General features: G+C 40.7%; 1 protein-coding gene across 1 annotated transcript; it reads left to right on the top strand.

Moving 5' to 3' along the window:
• The first annotated feature begins 6,832 nt into the window (after positions 1 to 6,832).
• LOC113415447 (perilipin-3-like) lies at positions 6,833 to 19,944 on the top strand. Its single transcript, XM_026672856.2, has 8 exons — positions 6,833 to 6,899; positions 8,993 to 9,076; positions 9,506 to 9,689; positions 11,751 to 11,833; positions 13,614 to 13,866; positions 16,372 to 16,568; positions 17,967 to 18,095; positions 19,275 to 19,944. The coding sequence occupies exons 1-8, from the start codon at positions 6,843 to 6,845 to the stop codon at positions 19,629 to 19,631; spliced, it is 1,344 nt and encodes a 447-aa protein (XP_026528641.2). The 5' UTR covers positions 6,833 to 6,842; the 3' UTR covers positions 19,632 to 19,944.
• The last annotated feature ends 220 nt before the right edge of the window (positions 19,945 to 20,164 follow it).

Here is a 20,164-nt window from a genome sequence, read left to right as displayed (position 1 = left end):
GGCGGCGCGAGTGCCCGCAAGTTAAAACGGCCGAAAGTTGCTGGGAAGTTGCTCGGGTTCCGGGCTTCCAGGGCTTTGCAAAGGCAAAGTTTGCAGGCTGGAGCGTCTTCCCGCTGAGGAGCGGGAAGGTTCCGCCCGGTGGGCGGGCGGGCTGCTTAAACTTTGCTCGGGCGGCACTTTAAAAGCCTGCTCCCAGCACCCGAGCAACTTCCCAGCAACTTTTAACTCGCGGGCGCTCGCGCCGCCCGAGCTGCACGGCAGCCCGCTCCAAGCAGCCCGCCCCGCCCGCCGGGCGGAACCTTCCGCTCCTCGGCTGGAAGACGCTCCCGCCTGCAAAGTTTGCCTTTGCAAAGCCCTGGAAGCCCCGGAAACCTGAGCAACTTCCCAGCAACTTTCGGCTTCCTTTAACTCGTGGGCGCTCGCGCCTGGCCCAAGCCGCGTGGCGGAGGGGAAGCCTGGCGGGCGGGCGGGCGGACTGCTTGGAGGAGGCTCCGGGCTTCCCCTCGCCAGGCACGAGCGCCTGCAGTTAAAAGGAAGCCGAAAGTTGCTGGGAAGTTGCTTGGGTTTCGGGCTTCCAGGCTTAAACTTTGCAAAGGCAAAGTTTGCAGGCTGGAGCGTCTTCCCGCCGAGGAGCAGGATGGGTGGGCGGGCTGCTTAAACTTTGCTCGGGCGGCACTTTAAAAGCCTGCTCCCAGCACCCGAGCAACTTCCCAGCAACTTTCGGCTTCCTTTTAACTCGCGGGCGCTCGTGCCTGGCCCCGAGCCGTGCGGCAGAGGGGAAGCCCGGTGGGCGGGCAGGCTGCTTGGAGGAGGCAACCCGGCGGTGCTCCGGCAGCAGCAACAGGCAGTTTCGCCTGGGCTCCGCTCAGGTGTCCGGCTGGGGCTGTCAGGAGTTGCTACCGCCGGCGCAGCTCCGTGCGGCTCAGTCCGCGTTGCCTTGGGAAGGAAAAGGCAAAACCAGGAGCCGCTGAGCCTGAGCCTCCGGTGCCGCTGCTCCGTTGCAAAGCACCGCCGCGGCTCTTCCTTTTTGCCTTTCCCTTCCCGAGGCAACGCGGGACTGGAGCCGCGCGGAGCCGCGCCGGCGGTAGCAACTCCTGACTCAGGGGGCCTCCGAGGGGGGGGAAGGAGGAGAAGAGGGTGGGGGCGATTCCCAAAAATCTTGTGCTGACCCGGCCCGTCTGTCAAAATTTAAAAGTCAATGCGGCCCCCGAGCCAAAAAGTTTGCCCACCCCTGTCCTAAAACAATCTTAAAACAAGCAGACATTACTCATTAGAACCCACACAACTAAATAACAGATAACAGATATTCAGAGTTGGAAGGGACCTTGTAGGTCATCTAGTCTAACCCCCCGCCCAAACGGGAGACCCTACACCATTTCTGACAAATGGCAGTCCAGCCTCTTCTTGAAAGTCTCAAGTGATGGCATTCCCACAACTTCCGAGGGCAAGCTGTTCCATTGGTTGATTGTTCTCACTGTCAGAAAGTTTCTCCTTATTTCCAGGTTAAATCTATCCTTATTCAGTTTCCATCCATTATTCCTTGTCTGGCCTTCGGGCGCTTTAGAAAATAGCTTGACCCATTCCTCTCTGTAGCAGCCCCTCAAATATTGGAAATGCTGGGTTAAGATGAGCAATACCTGGGGTGGGACGCTGTTGCAATTTGAGTGTAATATACTGTACTATTCTCATGTGTTTCTGTACAGATGGAATAAAAAACTATGGGAATGTTTTTATTTTCATCTGTCCAATGTGTTCATGTTTTTTTTAAAAAAAGGAAAATAAGACATCGATAACCGTTCTAAGATCTAAGGAGAGAATATAATGGAACACAGATAAAAGGCATATGTGTTAATTAGCGAAATCACAAAACTATCAAAAATTCCTGCCCTTAACCTCATTGTTACAACTGCTAAATCTATTTCAGGTAGTCCTTCACTTACGACCACAATTGAGCCCAAAATTTCTGTTGTTAAGTGAAGTGTTTGTTAAGTGAGTTTTGCCCCATTTAATGAGTTTTCTTGCCAAAGTTGTCAAGTGAATCACTGACATTGTTAAGTTAATAACAAAGTTGTTTAGTGAATCTGGCTTGACTTTGTTTGCCAAGAGGTCACGGAAGGTGATCACGTGACCTCAGGACACTGCAACCATATAAATATGAGTCATTTGTCAAGTATCTGAATGTAAATTATGTGAGCAAGGGGATGTGCAACAGTCATAAGTGTGAAAAACAGTCAAAAGCCACTTTTCTCAAACCCATTGTAACTTTGAATGGTCACTAAATGAACAGTTGTAAGTTGAGGACTACCTGTACTCTCCAGAGAATGGCTTCTGTTAGAGGTCAAGAAAAACAACAAAAATAATGTTACTATTACTGTTTTTATAGCTGGATATTAATTCTCATTCTGCTAAAATAAAGAGGAATCCTCTAGAAAAGGAAAATATAAAAATTACCTCAGAGTTATCACTGACTTCTACTTCATAATCACTGACTTCTACTTTACTGACTTCTACTTCATAAACCCACTATAATTGGAGAAAAAGACAACAGTTCTACGTAGATGCCTTCAGATGTTGTGGGTGCACCATCTCTGGAGAATTTTTAGAAAGAGATTCGATAATCATTTGTCCAGAATAGTATAGGATCTCTGCTTGAGCAGCAGGTTGAATTACTAGATCTCCAAGATCCCTTCCAATTCTGTATTCAGTTATTCTGTCTTTCCCCACTTGCATTTAACTAAAGCAAAATGGTGTCCTGGTACAGTAATGTTATTTGCAACCCCACTTCTCCCTTTGAAGATCTTGCTAAATGATTTGTGTGTCTTCTCTCTAGTTATTCCTTTTTTATTTGTACCAACAAATCAGGAGAACACTCATAGGATCACCACTCTTGGGACTCATAGCAGTAACTATAATACAGTGCCTAGAAAATGCACCCAGTCCCCCACAAAAAAAACAAAAGTATGGATCTAGTATGTAGACAACATCTATGTCATAATGAAAAAGGAACAACTAGAGAAAATACATTAAACAACCAACAACATCTTCAAAGGAATAAAGTTCACAAGCAAAGAAGAAAACAACAACACACAATCATTCCTGAAAATCTTGTTCAGCAGAGGACACAACAGCCAAATTAGAAATACAAGTTTATAAAAAAACAAAAAAACCCAACCCACATGAACCAAGATCTATTACCAAAGTAGCAACCCATGATATAAAAACATCATTCAGACAAGTACAAACATACTGCAGCAATCACCATAGTCAACAAATTAACTAAAGCCCCCCAAAAAACCTCTTAAGTAAACAAAAAAAACAACAACCAGGAATCCAAGAAGAAAAAAACAGAAAGCATCTACAATAGGGTAAGAATTATTAATACCCACTATGTAAACATATAGGCTGAAGGCTAACAGAATGCATCTATGAATACCAACAGAAGATACAATGAAAACTCTTTAAGCAGATGGATAGACCCAGTCATAGTTTCAACTGGAAAACTGAGCATCTTAAACCAAGCTAAATCCAAAAATGCTAGGGGATTCCTGCAAGCTTGATATTTAGACAAATCAGAATCAATAAGTGACAAAAAAACTAAGGAGGAAACCAGAAGAAGGGAACACGGATTAACCTGGACCAAACACTCAGGTAGAAAACAATACCCTAATCAAAGAACTATTATTCTAGGAGAAAACCACATGGCATTGATGATGTTACCTCGCATTGATGGCATAATCAGGTAATGAAATGTCTGCAAGCAAACAACCAAGCTCAGAGAACACTAAGAATTCTACAGAAAATAATCTTGCAGTCGGATCTTTCCCATTCCTGCTACGATTGACAATACTTTTCTCACTAGTGCACAAAAGAGCAAACAGCAAAGATGTACAAATCAATAAAACACTTCGTCTATTCTTTGTTGTGCATGTAGAATCAGGACAGCAGCAAGTCAAAACAAGAGATTTGGTAAGGATCGACAATGTATGCAAGAAATTTCAAGACAATGTTCAGTTCAAGGATGGGAGAAGGACACTCTTCAACCCAGCAGTGAGAGAATACCTTAAGTATTCACTGAACATTGTTTATGAAATTACACTGTATATTAGGGGAAAGGAAACTTATTTTATTTAATATCTAAAAGATACCGGTAATAAAATGACCCCAGGTAAGTATGGCTGACCATGGTAAATACCGTAAGTATTTTCTGGTAGGTATCACTAAAGCTTTGAACCAAAAAATCAATTGATGATCTTAACAAACATGCGAACTAGAGTTTCAGAAGGCAGTTCTGTGGATATTCTGGACTTATTTAAACAAAGGAATTTGTGAATTATAACTGGATATAAATTAAAATGGCTAAAATGCATTGAGAAGGCTATATAATTGCCTACTTAATTTTCTTTGAAGCTTGCTGACAGCAGCATTCTCTGCCAAGACCTTTAGTAAAGTTTAAAACAGCCTCCCCCAATTTACTCCTCTCTAGATAAACTGACTTTTCTTTTAGACAACCAAGAAGTCACTCAAAAGAAACTATTCCTGTAAAATCAGGGGTGGGATTCTACCGGTTCTGCTCGGCTGTGTAGAACCGGTAGCTCTGAAGAGCAGCAGACCCACCCACCCACCTGGACTCTTACCTGTCCTTTATTTCCTGCTTTTTCATCCTCAGCTGCTTTGCGTGGCACAGCTGTGGTTGGAAAAGCGGGGAAATGGTGCTTTTTCAAACACTGCACACCCGTGCACAGCGCTGCTCAGCTGTCCAGGAAGCACAGCTCATGATGTTTTACACGCACACACAGCACAAAAATAAATCACCGAACCAGCAGTTACACCGGTCGGATCCCACCCCTGTGTAAAATTCAATCCATGAGAATAGAAAGAGAACAAACTTGGGAAGAAATAGAAGATGCAGCTATGATAAACAGCTAAGCTGCATAATATTAAAGAAACAAACAAAGGCACAAAGAATCTACTAGGATAGTAAAATACTACTATAGGTAGTCCTCAATTTTACAACTAAAATAAGGACCTGAATTTCAGTTGTTAAATCATTGCAGTCATAAGTTGAGGCACCATTTGACCAGATTTAATTTTACAACTGTTTTTATGACAATCATTAAGCAAGTCACTGTGATTGTTAAGCAAACCATGTGCGAATTAAGCAAAATGTATGGTCATAAGTGCAAATCAATTTTATCCAAAGGGAGTTTTTCTGGAAAATGGCAAAATGTGCCACTGGCAAAAAGTGATGTAAAATGTGATCACATGACCATGGGCCATTGCAATCAGTCATAAATGCAAGTTGGCTGCCAAGCACCCAAAATGCAATCACCTGACCATGAAGTAGTACAGCAGTTGGAACTTTGAGGATGGGTCCTAAATAACTTTGAGCACATTATAACTTTGAATGGCTATCAAACAACTGGTTGTAAAACAAACACTACCAATACCAGGAAAAGAGCTTGAGCAATGTGAATAATTTTTCAGAAGAGTGAATGACTGAATGAACCTGAGCAGAACAGGAAATAATGGGTGGAAGCTTGTTAGATCTGAGATCCAATCTAGAAGAAAGGAATTCAGAAATGTCAACTTTTTTCCCTATCAGAAATGCTGAAGTGGCAAATGTACAACTTACAGACAAGCTTCCCCTGTTGAATGCTCGTTGTTCAAGAAGAAAGGAAGGAAAAGAAAAATCTGTGATAATTAAACCTATCATTAGCAAAATGTTTTTGTTTTCTTTTTGCTCAGAAGCCTCCTTAAAGAATTAGCTAAAAGCAAGCTTCACCCATCCTCTTGCTAAGTCAATTAGCCACTTCAAGCAACCCATTTGTCACACCACCTTTTTCAATAATGGGTTAGACCAGAGATCCCCAAACTTGGCAACTTTAAGACTTGTGGACAGCATAGCTGACTGGAGAATTCTGGGAGTTGAAGTCCACAAGTCTTAAAGTTGCCGAGTTGGGGACCCCTGGGTTAGAGTTTTAGGCTCTACACCTAAACAATTCATAGCACTGCAGGACAACACACTGCAAAATATGTTATTATGTTTGGTCACACATTGAACTGCAGAAGAGAATGTCCTTATATGAACTTTCTCTCTGTTGCTTGCCAGTTTTTTTCACTAGAAGCTCCCACCGGTCTGTGAGCTATTTTATTGTACAAAAGCAACTCCACTGAATTACAACTGGAGAGCTGCCTATAAATCAGGAAATCAATCTCATGGCTTCTTGTGAAAAGTGCATATACGTTCATTGTTACACACAATATGTACTTTGCACAGATGGTAAATGGTTCCAGATTTGTTTCAAGAGAGGTGATAGGAAAAGGGTAAATAATAGGAAGAGTAAATAGGAAAAGAGTAAAAAAAGAAAATTACTAGCTTTTCTACTTTCCATACAGTAATCTTATTTTCTTGGGAAAAATAAAGGTAAGCCTCAAAAGGGGCAAATCTGAAAGAGGTTCATAAGGATACAAACATTTCATTGTTTATAACTTTGCACTACAAAGAAAAATTAAGAGAGCAACATACACAAATTGATCACATTTAAAAAATCTGAAGGACAGGGTTAAAAAATAAAAGATTGCCCTTTCCAATAAAGGAAGTATGATCACTGTAAATCTAGCTACCTTTTCTAACATCGGGTCGTCTTGATGTTTTGCATCCTAGTTAACATAATTCTTAGTCAACTGATTGTGGGTTGTTAAAGGAATACAGTATAGGATTGCAGCCATTGTCTTTCCTAATGCAATTACCCTATTATCTCCCATTCAGCAGTGGAAGAAGCTTTTGATTGCTTTTCGGAACTGTCTGTCAACGATAGCCCGCCTCTGCCTTTTCATGTTTTATGGTATATAAGACCACCGAGGCCGGAAGTGGCTTTATCGTTGGCTTTGCCTTTGAGGTATGTATGATTGCAAAATTGACTAACCTGAGTTGTTTCCCCCCCCGAAATGGGGTTTAAAGTTGGTCTTTCTGCTTTCTTTTTAAATAAATTTAACTGTTTTTTTTTGCAAAGCGTTGGGCTTCCAGGCTTGATAGTTGAATGGAAATTCCTCATTCAGAGGTGGTCATTTGCTCTGGGTGATTTTGAATACGAAATACTGGACATTGGCGGAAGAGGTTAATTGTTCTTATGACTTGGTTTTAGGTTTTGCTAAAATACTTGACTTTTGTCAGATATAGAATCTTGGCCTTGCACTACAATGCAACAAAAAACGCTCCTGAACCAACATACTTTTGCTATACTTAAACAAGAGCTATTTCCCATATTTGGTTGTGGTTTTTTTCCCTTTGGGTTGTTCTGCAGAAATATTTGGTTTCTTCTTAAAATACCGTGTCTGAAATACTGTTGCTAAATTGCTTTTGTTCTAAGAAATTAGCAGAGCCACACCCAGCTTCCCTGGTCTACTCTGATTAAGTTATTGAGGAGGGAGGGGTTGCAAGACCACAAACCCCAAGGATTCCCAGCATGAGAAATTCCTTAGCATAGAAAGGCTTCAATTTCCATCTATGGAAGGAACCATTGGTCTACAACAGGGGTGTCCAACCTTGGCAACTTTAAGACTTGTGGACTTCAACTCCCAGAATTCCTCAGCCAGCTTTGAAGTCCACAAGTCTTAAAGTTGCCAAGGTTGGACACCCCTGGTCTACAAAATTGAAAGAGTGGAGCGGTTGAGCATTCCTGATCACCTGATCAATCTGTATGGAGAAAATACCCCTAATGGAAAGCAGAAATACCAGTTTAAATCAAATCTGTTATCACCCTAGAGTTCTCTGTAACTCTTGGCTGAGATTGCAGTGGCAAGGGAAGGGCCTTGCTAGAGAGAAACCACCAGGGCCAGAATTAACTGCCCTCCATAAAGGTCTTTCCAATTTGAATTTAAAACTGCAGTGAAATGCACACGTTTGTGAATACAGCTAGTCTTTGACTTACAACAGTTCATTTAGGGACCATTCAAAGTTACAACAGTATTTTAAACAGTGACTGTTTTTCACACTTATGACCACTGCAGCATCCCCATGGTCATGTGATTTACATTTGGATGTGGGACAGCTGGCTCACATTTATGACGGTGAAGTGTCCCAGAGCCCTGTGATCTGCTTTTGCAACCTTCTAATAAGCAAAGTCCACGGGGAAACTAGATTCACTTAACAACCATGTTACTAATTTAAGAATGGCAGTGATTCACTTAACAAATGTGGCGAGAAAAGTCATAAAATGGGGCAAAACCCCCTGAACAAATGTCTCACTTAGCAATATAAATTTTGGGCTCAATTGTGGTCATATGTTGAAGACTAATTGTAATCAGAAATGCCAACTATTTTTATTACTGTGCAGAAAGGAGTTGTCCTATATTAAGCTGATAACTATATAATTGGGGCTGAAATATTTGTTTTGTTGGGGGGGCAATCTTGGAAATGTTTTTTCCAAAAAGTATCACTTTTTCTTTTCTTTTTTGATAGGTCAAGGGTTTCCAAACCTGGCGACCTTAAGACTTATGGACTTCAATTCCCAGAATCCCCCAATCAGCATGGCTGGCTGAGGAATTCTTGTCCACAAGTCTTAAAGTTGCCAAGGTTGGACACCCCTACCATAGATGATAAAGAGCTTTTGTCAAAACTTGTAAATCATAAGTTAAGAATTAAAACCTGAATAATTTATACAAACCATAGTTAATAAATTGCCAAAAAGTGCAAGAATAAAAATCAGCCCAAAGCAAACAAATCACATTACAATACAGCTAAATGTATGAAATCAGATATTCTCTATAAGAGAAGGAATCTTTTTGACCTCATCACTAAAGCCTGATCTGAAATCTCTAGATGTCCTTGTGGTGTAAATAAATCAAGCTTGGAATAAAACTGCTTAAGTGCAGATATAGGGTAGGGTTTGTTTATTTAGCTGGCTTACTGCTTCTGCAAAAGAGAATAAAATTGTGTGTAATGTAATTAGATGTATTAGTGTGATGACTGAATCAGATATTTTGTCTCTAGTGCTGGCCGCTCTTTCTCGATATTGTCATCATGTATTCTCCTGAAGCAGAGTTAATGCCTGTAAGGATTGTAGATGATAAACAGGTAAGTGGACAATACTGGAAGAAGCAAGGATATCATTTAAGGTCAAACTGTATGTGACAGGGATAGAACCCAGCATGGGTTTTCTAATCTATTTCATAGATTTATTTTCAAAGAGCTGCAGGCCCACAGGCTCCTATTTTAGTCACAATAAAACTATCAAAGAACTGAAGAAAATGCTGACGAGAGCTTTTGTACTTCTTAGACATTCTTGAATTGTGCTCACAATAATGTGCTGAGAAAGAAACAGTAGCAAACTAGAGTTCAGCAGTATCAGTTTACTATTTATTCAGTTTTACATACCAGTATGAATTCATTGACAAGTGTGCCTTTCACAAATATGTGATCTAACTGCAATTCTGCAATCAAGATCCCAGTTCTTCTGGGATCCAGCAAAAAAGTGATTCTATGCTATGGTATCTTATTTCTTAGTGTGTCATCCAAAAGTTTGCTGCTGTGCCATTAATCGGTTCTACTTATGAGTGGGTTTCGTCTACCTATAATTTTGCCAAGCAATCTCACCCAGCTATCCAAGCGGTCTTTGAAATTGCAGAGACAGGTGTGAAGAATATTGCAAGAAGCACAGAGCCTCTTCTCGACATATTTGAACCTCAACGTAAGTAATTGGTCATAGGCCCACTACAAATTAGAACACTATTCTGTGTGTGGAACCAGCTACTGACCTGCTCCTCCATATTTTCTTCCAAGAATCTTCCCACTTCAACAAATGCCTGAACTCTTAATGCAGTTCAATGGTCAATAAGCTATAAACACAAAGCTGCTTTTAAAATACACTGCTCAAAAAAATAAAGGGAACACTTAAACAACACAATGTAACTCCAAGTCAACCACACTTCTGTGAAATCAAACTGTCCACTTAGGTAGCAACACTGATTGACAATCAATTTCACATGCTGTTGTGCAAATGGAATAGACAAAAGGTGGAAAGCATAGGCAGTTAGCAAGACATCCCCAATAAAGGAGTGGTTCTGCAGGTGGTGACCACAGACCACTTCTCAGTTCCTATGCTTTCTGGCTGATGGTTTGGTCACTTTTGAATGGTGGCGGTGCTTTCACTCTAGTGGTAGCATGAGACAGAGTCTACAACCCACACAAGTGGCTCAGGTAGTGCAGCTCATCCAGGATGGCACATCAATGCGAGCTGTGGCAAGAAGGTTTGCTGTGTCTGTCAGCGTAGTGTCCAGAGCATGGAGACACTACCAGGAGACAGGCCAGTACATCAGGAGAAGTGGAGGAGGCCTTAGGAGGGCAACAACCCAGCATCAGGACCTCTCCCTCCGCCTTTGTGCAAGGAGGGATAGGAGGAGCACTGCCAGAGCTCTGCAAAATGACCCCCAGCGGGCCACAAATGTGCATGTGGCTGCTCAAACGTTCAGAAACAGACTCCATGAGGGTGATATGAGGGCCCAACGTCCACAGGTGGGGGTTGTGTTTACAGCCTAACATCGTGCAGGACGTTTGGCATTTGCCAGAGAACACCAAGATTGGCAAATTTACCACTGGCATCCTGTGCTCTTCACAGATGAAAGCAGGTTCACACTGAGCACATGTGACAGACATGACAGGGTCTGGAGATGCCGTGAAGAACGTTCTGCTGCCTGCAACATCCTCCAGCATGACTGGTTTGGCAGTGGGTCACTAATGGTATGGGGTGGCATTTCTTTAGGGGACCACACAGCCCTCCATGTGCTCGCCAGAGGTAACCTGACTCATTAGGTACCGAGATGAGATCCTCAGACCCCTTGTGAGACCATATGCTGGTGCGGTTGGCCCTGGGTTCCTCCTAATGCACAACAATGCAAGACCTCATGTGGCTGGAGTGTGTCAGCAGTTCCTGCAAGATGAAGCCATTGATGCTATGGACTGACCCGCCCATTCCCCAGACCTGAATCCAATTGAGCACATCTGGGACATCATGTCTCTCTCCATCCACCAATGCCACATTGCACCACAGACTCCAGGAGTTGGGGGATGCTTTAGTCCAGGTGTGGGAGGAGATCCCTCAGGAGACCACCTGCCAACTCATCAGGAGCATGCTCAGACGTTGTAGGGAGGTCACACAGGCATGTGGAGGCCACACACACTACTGAGCCTCATTTTGACTTGTTTTAAGGACATTACATCAAAGCTGGATCAGCCTGTAGTGTTTTTTTCCACTTTAATTTTGAGTGTAACTCCAAATCCAGACCTCCATGGGTTGCTAAATTTGATTTCCATTGATAATTTTTGTGTGATTTTGTTGTCAGCACATTCAACTATGTAATGAACAAAGTATTTCATAAGAATATTTCATTCATATCTAGGATGTCTTATTTTTGTGTTCCCTTTATTTTCTTGAGCAGTGTATAAAAGATCATTGGTTTCAAAGTAAGCGCACTCAGATGGTATACATAGAGCACATAGCCCTTATCTTTTGATGTGCTGTTTATGTCTATTCATATGGCCTTGAATTTCCAACCACCTAAATGAATGCATAGCATTGTAATCTCACCTCCATGTGACCACTTTTCTTTGTATCATTACACTGTGGCATAAAATAATATAGGCTTTTCGTATTGCTAAGTAGCAATAAAACCCAAATACAAGTAACATGTAGTTGTTGAACATAACCGAAATATTTTAAGTAATCAAACCTTTCTTTCATTACTATTTACAGTTTCTTTTGCAAATATGTTTGCCTGTAGAAATCTTGACAGGCTACAACACAAATTTCCTATTATGCAGCAGACAGTGGACCAGGTAATCACTTGACCTTCCATAATATCATTTAATCAATCTGTGTAGATCCATGTAAGCAACATGTGACATTTTAGATTTCACTGAATTACAACTTCCAACATCTGTAGGATGGGTAATGTGAAGGATGCAGGTCATTGTAATTCAGTAAGACTTGGAAGATCACAAATTTTCTCTCTATACTGTAGGTCAGTACAAGAGGTAGGTGATCAGCTTCATAAGCATGGATTTTAGACCCATCTATGATCAGCAGGTGCTGTACCAGCCAGGTCATGCTGAAATGCCAACCAACCTTTTTTTCCTGTGGGAGAGAAAAAAAAGGATATTTTCTTTTTTCCTTTAAAGCCTCCCAAGTTTTTGGACAAGTAGGACTCCTCCAGCAAGTATTTGATATGCTCTTGGTGCTTTTTAAAAATGCAAAACATCCCCTTAAGTTTAGTAGGGTCCATTGTAGTATTAGTCTAGTGATGGTGAAACTTTTGGGTTTGGCATGTCAAAATTTTGGAAAATGATTAACTTTTTTATTTTATTTATGCACATTTCTGAATTGCCTATCTCCCTTAGAGAGGGACTCTTGTGTGTGTGTCTCTCTCATACTCACACAAGAAACAATTTTTTACACATTAATTTTGAAAAAAATACAGTCCAATCATGTGTGATTCCTCAGAATATGCCATATGCCATTTACCTTCAGGTGGTGTTTTTCTGTTGACAGGCCTCTATGGCCTATCTGAGGCAGCTCTGGATCACATGCGGCCTTTATTCTTTTTCTTTTTTCTTTTTAGGTTTTGTAAAATGCTCTTTTGTGGCTTCTGAAAACTGTCTGATTCTTGCATGATTTTTAGAGCCTCCAGAGGCTGTGCATGAGCATGGCTCTCTCACACAACTCCAGAGGTTGCAAGACAACAAACCCCACCCCACCCCATTCTCATGCAGCTTCCAAGGCCTCCGAAAATTGCATGAGAACAACGTGTGCATTTAAGAATAGTTGTTGGGTGTTGGTAAACACTGGTGTGTTACCCAAAACGCGTCCTCTTTGACATGCATGTCATAGGTTCAGCATCACCATACTAGTAGGGTAATTGAGTTCCAGATTTATAAACCATTTGACAGATTTGGGGGTATTTGCATATGTAAAAGTCTTTTTCTTTGTTTCATTTCTTACCCTGACCCATTTCTCAGTATCCTTAGAACACAGTAATCAATTTCGTATTGTGTACAGGTAGTCCTCAACTTAACAACCATTCATTTAATGCCCATTCAAAGTTACAACAGCACCAAAAAAGTAGCTTAAGTGTTCTTCACACTTAATGACCATTGCAGCATCTCCATGGTCGCATGATCAAAATTTGGGTGCTTGGCAACTGGCATGTATATATGACAGTTGCACTGTCTGTGTGTCTGTCTGTCTTGTGACCACCATTTGTAATCTTCCCAGCTGACATCTGACAATGTCATTGTCAATGGGGGAGCCAGATTCACTTAACAACTTCATGATTCGCTTAACAATTGTAAAATGAGGCAAAAGTCACTTAACTGCCTTTGCTTAGCTAATGAAAATTTGGACTCAGTTGTGGTTGTAGGTTGAGGACTACCTGTATATTTGTTGTTGTTTTTTAAATGTAATTGCACTAAAAACAAACATACAAATCAAATCCAAATTGGATGCAAGAACAACATAGAATCCAAATTTAGAGAGGAGGGTATATGTGCTAGTGCTTAATTCTGTCAATTTTTGTCATTCTTCACTGTGATACTTTCTGTTTTGGATTTTCGCCCCAAGATCATGACAAATGCCATTGGATCTATTTATACCAAATTGACTGAAGCAAAGGATATTATGGATACCATGCTAGATATAGGCATTGAAGCTGCTGCGGAGAGTGTGGAAGTGACATTGTGTTCAGCGAGGAGTGCTGTGAACACTATGATGGAAATCAATATGGCACAGATGATGTCCAGTAGTGTTGACAAGATGATCTTCAAATCAGACGACTTACTAGAGCACTTTCTGCCAATCACGGATGAGGAATTTTGTAAGATTATGCAGTTCCCTCTCTTGATTATCCACGATCCAATAAGTTTGACCTCTAAATTTATTTACTTATTTTATTTCTATAGTCATTTATCTCTGCCAATGACTCTGGATGGCATATAATTCTAAAACTATAAAACAGTTAATTTTTTTTCAAAATCCATAAATAAATGTATATAATAGCTGAGATAGTTAACCAACTTAACAGTATTTATTCATTCACTTTTAATACTTTGAATAAAGTTTAAAACATCTGAAAGGCATTGGCTAGGAAATGTAGACTAAGAATACACTATACTGGCCTAATAAAAGTATAAAATATTGAAAATATGTCAGAAGTAAAATAAGCATTGGGAGGTATGCTAAACAGATTAGTTATTTTTTTTAAAAATAGAATCTAATATTTTCTAGCTCTTTTTTTTTAAATTGAGAGCTCTTAATTTTGATAGGGAAAATCTCTTGCCTAGATAGTTCCTGCTGGTCAGTGAGTATGCTAAATGAGGAGGAGATTTGCTTGGTTTTGACCCAGCTGATGTGAAAAGCCAGCAATTGTGGCTTATTCAACAAACCATAATTGATCATCCATGACTTAACCCAAGCCCATGCTGTGTGATAGAGGAACTGAATGATCTTATCTAGGATAAAGTTGCTTATACAGATAGTCCTCGACTTAAGAACCACAATTGAGCCCAATCTTTCTGTTGCTAAGTGAGAAAGATGTTAAGTGAGTTTTGCCCTATTTTATGACTTTTCTTGCCACTGTTGTTAAGTGAATCATTGCAGTTGTTAGGTTAGCCACCACGCTGTTAAGTGAATCTGGCTTCTCCATTGATTTTGCTTGTCAGAAGGTCGCAAAAGGTGATTGATCACATATTCCCAGGACACTGCAATGGTCATAAATATGAATCAATTGCCAAGCAACTGAATTTTGATCACATGACCATGGGGATGCTGCAGTGGTCATAAGTGTGAAAATGGTCATAAGTTCCTTTTTTTCAGTGCCATTGTAACTTTGAACTGTCACTAAATGAACTGTTGTAAGTCAAGGACTACCTGTACTGCATCTCCAGCAAAAGATAGATCTTTGTGCCAAAGGATATGCAGTCTACAGCATTGATAGAAAATAGAATAGACAGAAGACCAAATTTGTAAGGGAAGCCAGGTGCTCTCAGTCAATTGTATAAAAACGAACTAAGAAAGCTAGAGGCATGGATAAATGTACTTTGTTGCAGAATAAAGTATTCTAAGAATCAAATCCAGGTATCCAATCCATATGCTCCTGAATAGAACCAATTTTACTTTTTAAAAAAATCAGGTCACATTTTAGCAAACTTTTAAAAGCACAAGCTTACCAGTCTTATAAATTTTCTTCCAAATTCCTCTATCCTCCGATCACTCCTCTTCCCAATTGACCCTCCTTGCTACAGCTGATTTTAAGACATAGGCAAAGTTTAGGCTGAAGGTTAAGTGAAAAGGGTATTTGTTATTTCTACTCTGCTGTGGAGACTATTGAAGACTTATTTTCTCCTAACCTAAATGAAAGGCATGGACCTTTCTGTCCCTTTAAGCAATGAATAAAAACTAATGATTAGGGAAGGAGAGTGAGGGTAAAGGGAGAGAAAGAAATAAAATAAAATCTTAGTCTCCATGTAGATCAGGCCCAGCTGATTTCCTTCTGCTGGTATTCTTGTGCAGGAGAAATTGGTGGCCTATTGGGAGTTGCAGATTCAACTAATCTAAAAGGTTTACGGCCATAACAGGCTGTTGTAAGGTCACAAAAAATGAAATGCTTTTCTCTACTCTAACTTTAGCAAGACCATTCTAAAGCAGTGTTTCTTAACCTCGGGAGCTTTTACGATTGTGGACTCCAATTCCCTAGCCAGCATCCGACAGAATTCTGGGAGTTAGAGACCACACATCTTAAAAGTTGCTGAGGTTGAGAAACACTGCCCTAAAATGTGGCAGATCAATTTATTTATTGATCAAATGTATATGTACCTACCCATATCCACCAAAGGGGTTGTATTTTAACATCTTTCACTCTTTCACAAAATTTAACTGAAGAGTTTCACGCAACCTATAAGCCATGGATCTTGTTTTACATGCCATGAAGGTTGGGTTCACATAACATGCTACACTAAAAAATCTAATATAGCTTAGTGCTGGGCAAGGGGCAGTGAAAAGGAATCTTCTGGGCCAAAGCTGATTTCTCACTAAATTGTAGTACATATGCTAAAATATGTACCCCTCACTTCCCTAATTAAATATTTTTAACAATGAGGGAGATGGTTTGAAGTCTTTTTTTTTTTTTTTTTAGTTATATATAAGCGTAGCCCAGATTTCCGCAAAGCTTAATCAAGGGGGATTTATTTGAGGAATAAAGTGGCTAGATTTCTCAGAAACATAATTGTGAGGGATTTTATTTGTGAAATAAAAGTGACTACTGATATTATTAGCTCAGGTGTTGTGAATGGGGATCCCTTTTGATCTAGTTGTTGTTGTTTAGTTGCCATTGCATTTTCGGACCACCCTGGAGGCTCTGGAGCAGCTTCTCTTGAAAAACAGAAAGAAGAGCCAAGTTACTACAGGCGCCTGGGTTCCTTGTCAATCAAGCTCTGTAGTCGAGCCTACCGTCATTCTCTGATAAAGATCAAACTGGGTGCACAGCAGACATTGTTCCAGCTTGAACAGCTCTTTTACTTGGTAAGAAACGGAGTCATTCTATGTTATGCTTGGGAAATAAAAGAAAGGGTGAATAGTCGGACCTTGGGTGAGAGACAGCATCCTTGTTGGAACATGTACAGTAAGATGCTGAATGATCTCTTTAGCAAATACCATTTTTGGAGGGGGGTGATTTATGGGGCTTGAGGAGTGAAATGAACATCCAAACCTGGAAGAGAGTTAAGTATTTTCTCTCACTGGAAGGATTTTATAAATCCTTTTATAAACATCTGCAAGGCTTGAAGTTCCAATCTGTTCCTTTAATCCTGCTCAATTGTAAACACACACACACCCCAAAAAATATTCACTATATCTACTTTGTTCCTGTTAGAGCAGTAGTCCCCAACCTTTTTATGCCGCGGCCCGGTACCGGCATCAGCTGGGCGCCGCCATCTTGTTTTGATGAAAAAGTGCTTCCGGTGAGCTTTCTACCCGGAAAAGCTCACCGGAAGCACTTTTTCATCAAAACAAGATGGCGGCGCCAGCAAACCAGTGGCCTGGTAGGATTTGTTCCGCGGACCGGTACCGGTCCGCGGACCGGTGGTTGGGGACCCCTGTGTTAGAGGACCACTAGCAATGCCCTCTGAGGTTCCCAGGCCAAAATGACCCTTGTCTAGTAATGCTAATGTCAAAGGCTACGGCAATTCTATAATGAAAAAAAAATGCCCAGCTAATTGTGCACTTTGGTTCCTTTTATTTTTTTCTCTTGGGGAAAATATTTCCCTTTAAAAAAAAAGATTAAGTTTCAACAAGAATAAAATGTAAAGAAACAAAGGGAATTAGAGAACCATAGAATCATGGGGAAAGAATGGTTCAGAAAAAAAGCCAAAATTACGATGTGGAAAAACAAGAAAAAAAAATCCGACTTTCAGATATAGGTACAAAATACATTAGCCTCTTACTCTTTTACTCTAAGATTAATATACACAATATGTCACCGTAGCCTCTTACTCTATGATTAGAAATACACAGAATTGCTATAATTATAAACTGTTCTAAATAGTATAAACAATCATCAAATCCCAAAGTTAAAGTTTCATGTCTTTCCGTTTCAAGCAAAAAGTCCAATATGGTTTCCGAGTTGAAACAAAGCTGGACAAAGTCTTTTCTTTGGTTAAAATAATCAGTTTCATCATCTACTCTTCCACTGAGTCAACCTTGAGCGGGTAAAATTTGAACTGGCAAATTGCAAGTAGCCGGCAGTTAGCAGAAATAGCCTGCAGTACTGCATTCTAACCACTGCACCACCATGGCTCTTTATGATCTGAGTAGGGAATGAATAGCTCTGGCCTTTGAGCCACAGCTGTAGTTATGGTGTCAAACACAACACTGGGCTTGCAGTGCATTACTTTTTTTTTTTTTTTTTTTGCTTTATTATAGCTAAAATATACCAAGGAGGAATTGGACTACAAAGTTCACAGAGGTCAAGAAAAAGTGTACCAAATGTGGAAGGAATGGTGCAAAGGTCAACCTAAGCAGGGTCAGAGCAGTGAAGCAAATCAAACAGAGGTAGGTATCTCAGCAGGAGAATGCTTCATCTTTTGAAGATACAAGAAAATATAGAATGGTTGTTGCTCACTGAAGATGTTGACTTGACAATGATTTGTGGCTAGACATACTAGGTAAACCTAGCCAATTATGATTTATTCAGTAAACCATTATTAAACAGACTAAACCTCTACTCCCAGTGACTGACCCAGATTGGATCCTTGTTAAGCAAACTATATATTTATATGCAAAATTTATATCTAGCACCAGAAGAAAAGATTTTGTGTGTTTCTCAGGATATTTATTTTTTTATTTTTTTTATTTGGTTTGTCAATTGCTTACAAGATAATAGGTATAAGTAAAAACATAGTTATGAATACATGGATACATATAAGAAAAATAAAAGAAACAATAGGACAGGGACGGTAGGCACGTTGGTGCGCTTATGCACACCCCCTACAGACCTCTTAGGAAAGGCATGAGGTCAATAGTAGACAGTCTAAGGTTAAATAAAGGATATATGAAAAAGGTCAGATGAAGAGCTGGTTCAAAGACCCTTTACAGAACATACACACATACACAAAATTGTGTGAGGAAGAAAAGACTTGCAGCCGCACCAAAAAAAGCATGCAGCAGCAGCAGGCATCTCACAACAAGCGGGGAGAGGACCCCCAGAATATCCACTCGCCCACCTGCTGGCTGGGCTGGGCTGAAAGAGGCACGTCTGCCGGGAGAAGGAAGAAAATGTGCTCCAGGAGGGCAGGCAGGTGGGTGGATGGCCCGGGGCTGCTGCACATGCGCACTGCATGTGTAATGGTTGCACACGCAGTGCGCATGTGTAGCAGCCCTGGGACATCCACCCGAGCTGTGCCACAGCCACCATGTGATATGGAAAGCTAGGAGAGCAACCGGGGCAAGTGAGCGACCGGGCAACCTGGTCGGGGACGTGGCCAGCCAGGGGTCGCTACCGGTTCGGCGACCCACGCCAAAAAACCGCTACCAATTCACCCGAAAAGGTGCAAACTGGTTGAATATCACCTCTGGCTGATATCGGGAACAACAATAAACAATGATGTCTCCATGCATAAGCCAGAATATTCAACTGCCCATGTCTCTCCCTCCCCTCCCTCTCTACCCCACTTTAGATGAACATCTATGATGTTCAATTAACAAGTCTTGTGTGTGTGTGTTTCATAACAGATGGAATCCCGTGCTCTTGTCACATCCTACATTGTGGCACAGAAGATGCAGGAAGTCTGCCAGAAAGTCTTAACTAACATGCAGGAGAGCCTTCCTGAACATCTTCAACAAAAAATCCAACAGGCTCAGTGTGATTTAAAAGAGCTACAAGATGTCCTCTCTACTGCCACATCTTTCCAGGATCTTCCCAGTGGCTTCCTGAAAGAGATCCCAAAGAAGATTAACAAGGCTAGGAAGGTTGTGTACGAAGTCATGGAATATATAGCTAAATGCACTTGTCTGTCATGGGTAGATGGACCTTATTATCCTGCTGAATATTCAGCAGAGGAATCCATGAAACAGAATAATGTATATTAATTCTTGACTATTAATAATATGGAGAATCGGTGTCTTCAACAGAGGTATTCCTTGGACAAGACTTAGGTGGCAGGGCCCTTAGAGAAGGAGAGAAATTAATAAATGGATTGACCTGTTTAAAGTAATTAATCACTTCCATAATATGCATGATCCTTTTAATATTATATAGTTGTAAGTGTACTTTATGTTGACTACTAGTCAAATACTCAACTGTATAACTTAATAATTTTAATTGCGATAGAAATCTAAGGTTTTAATAGGTGAGAGGCATTTGTACATTTTGTTTATCCAAATAAAATTGCAATTAAATAGCTGTGATGTGGTATAGCATGTCATAAGTGGCAGCTTGAAGTAGCGGGTTCTAGTAGTTGATCTGGTCCCAAAACATCTGAGTCATTGTTATACTTCAGGAATTGATAACTTCTCAGATCATGCCAAGCATTAATATGGCTTAACTAAAGTATATGGGTTAATATGTTGTATGAATCCAACTGGTCTACATTTCACGTTCATTTTGATTTTTGGCAGTTGGC

Source organism: Notechis scutatus, chromosome 2, assembly GCF_049901735.1.
Source record: "Notechis scutatus isolate UNSWTSFEM ecotype Mainland chromosome 2, rNotScu1.2, whole genome shotgun sequence".
Lineage (NCBI taxonomy): Eukaryota > Metazoa > Chordata > Lepidosauria > Squamata > Elapidae > Notechis > Notechis scutatus.
This window is presented reverse-complemented; position numbering and strand designations above follow the sequence as displayed.

Bases quoted from the DNA above. Each gene is read 5' to 3' on its own strand.
- LOC113415447 (XM_026672856.2), top strand. From the start codon at position 6,843: ATGGTATATAAGACCACCGAGGCCGGAAGTGGCTTTATCGTTGGCTTT. The intron at 9,690-11,750 runs GTAAGTAATTGG...TACTATTTACAG, and splicing joins CGACATATTTGAACCTCAAC to TTTCTTTTGCAAATATGTTT. The intron at 16,569-17,966 runs GTAAGAAACGGA...GCTTTATTATAG, and splicing joins TTGAACAGCTCTTTTACTTG to CTAAAATATACCAAGGAGGA.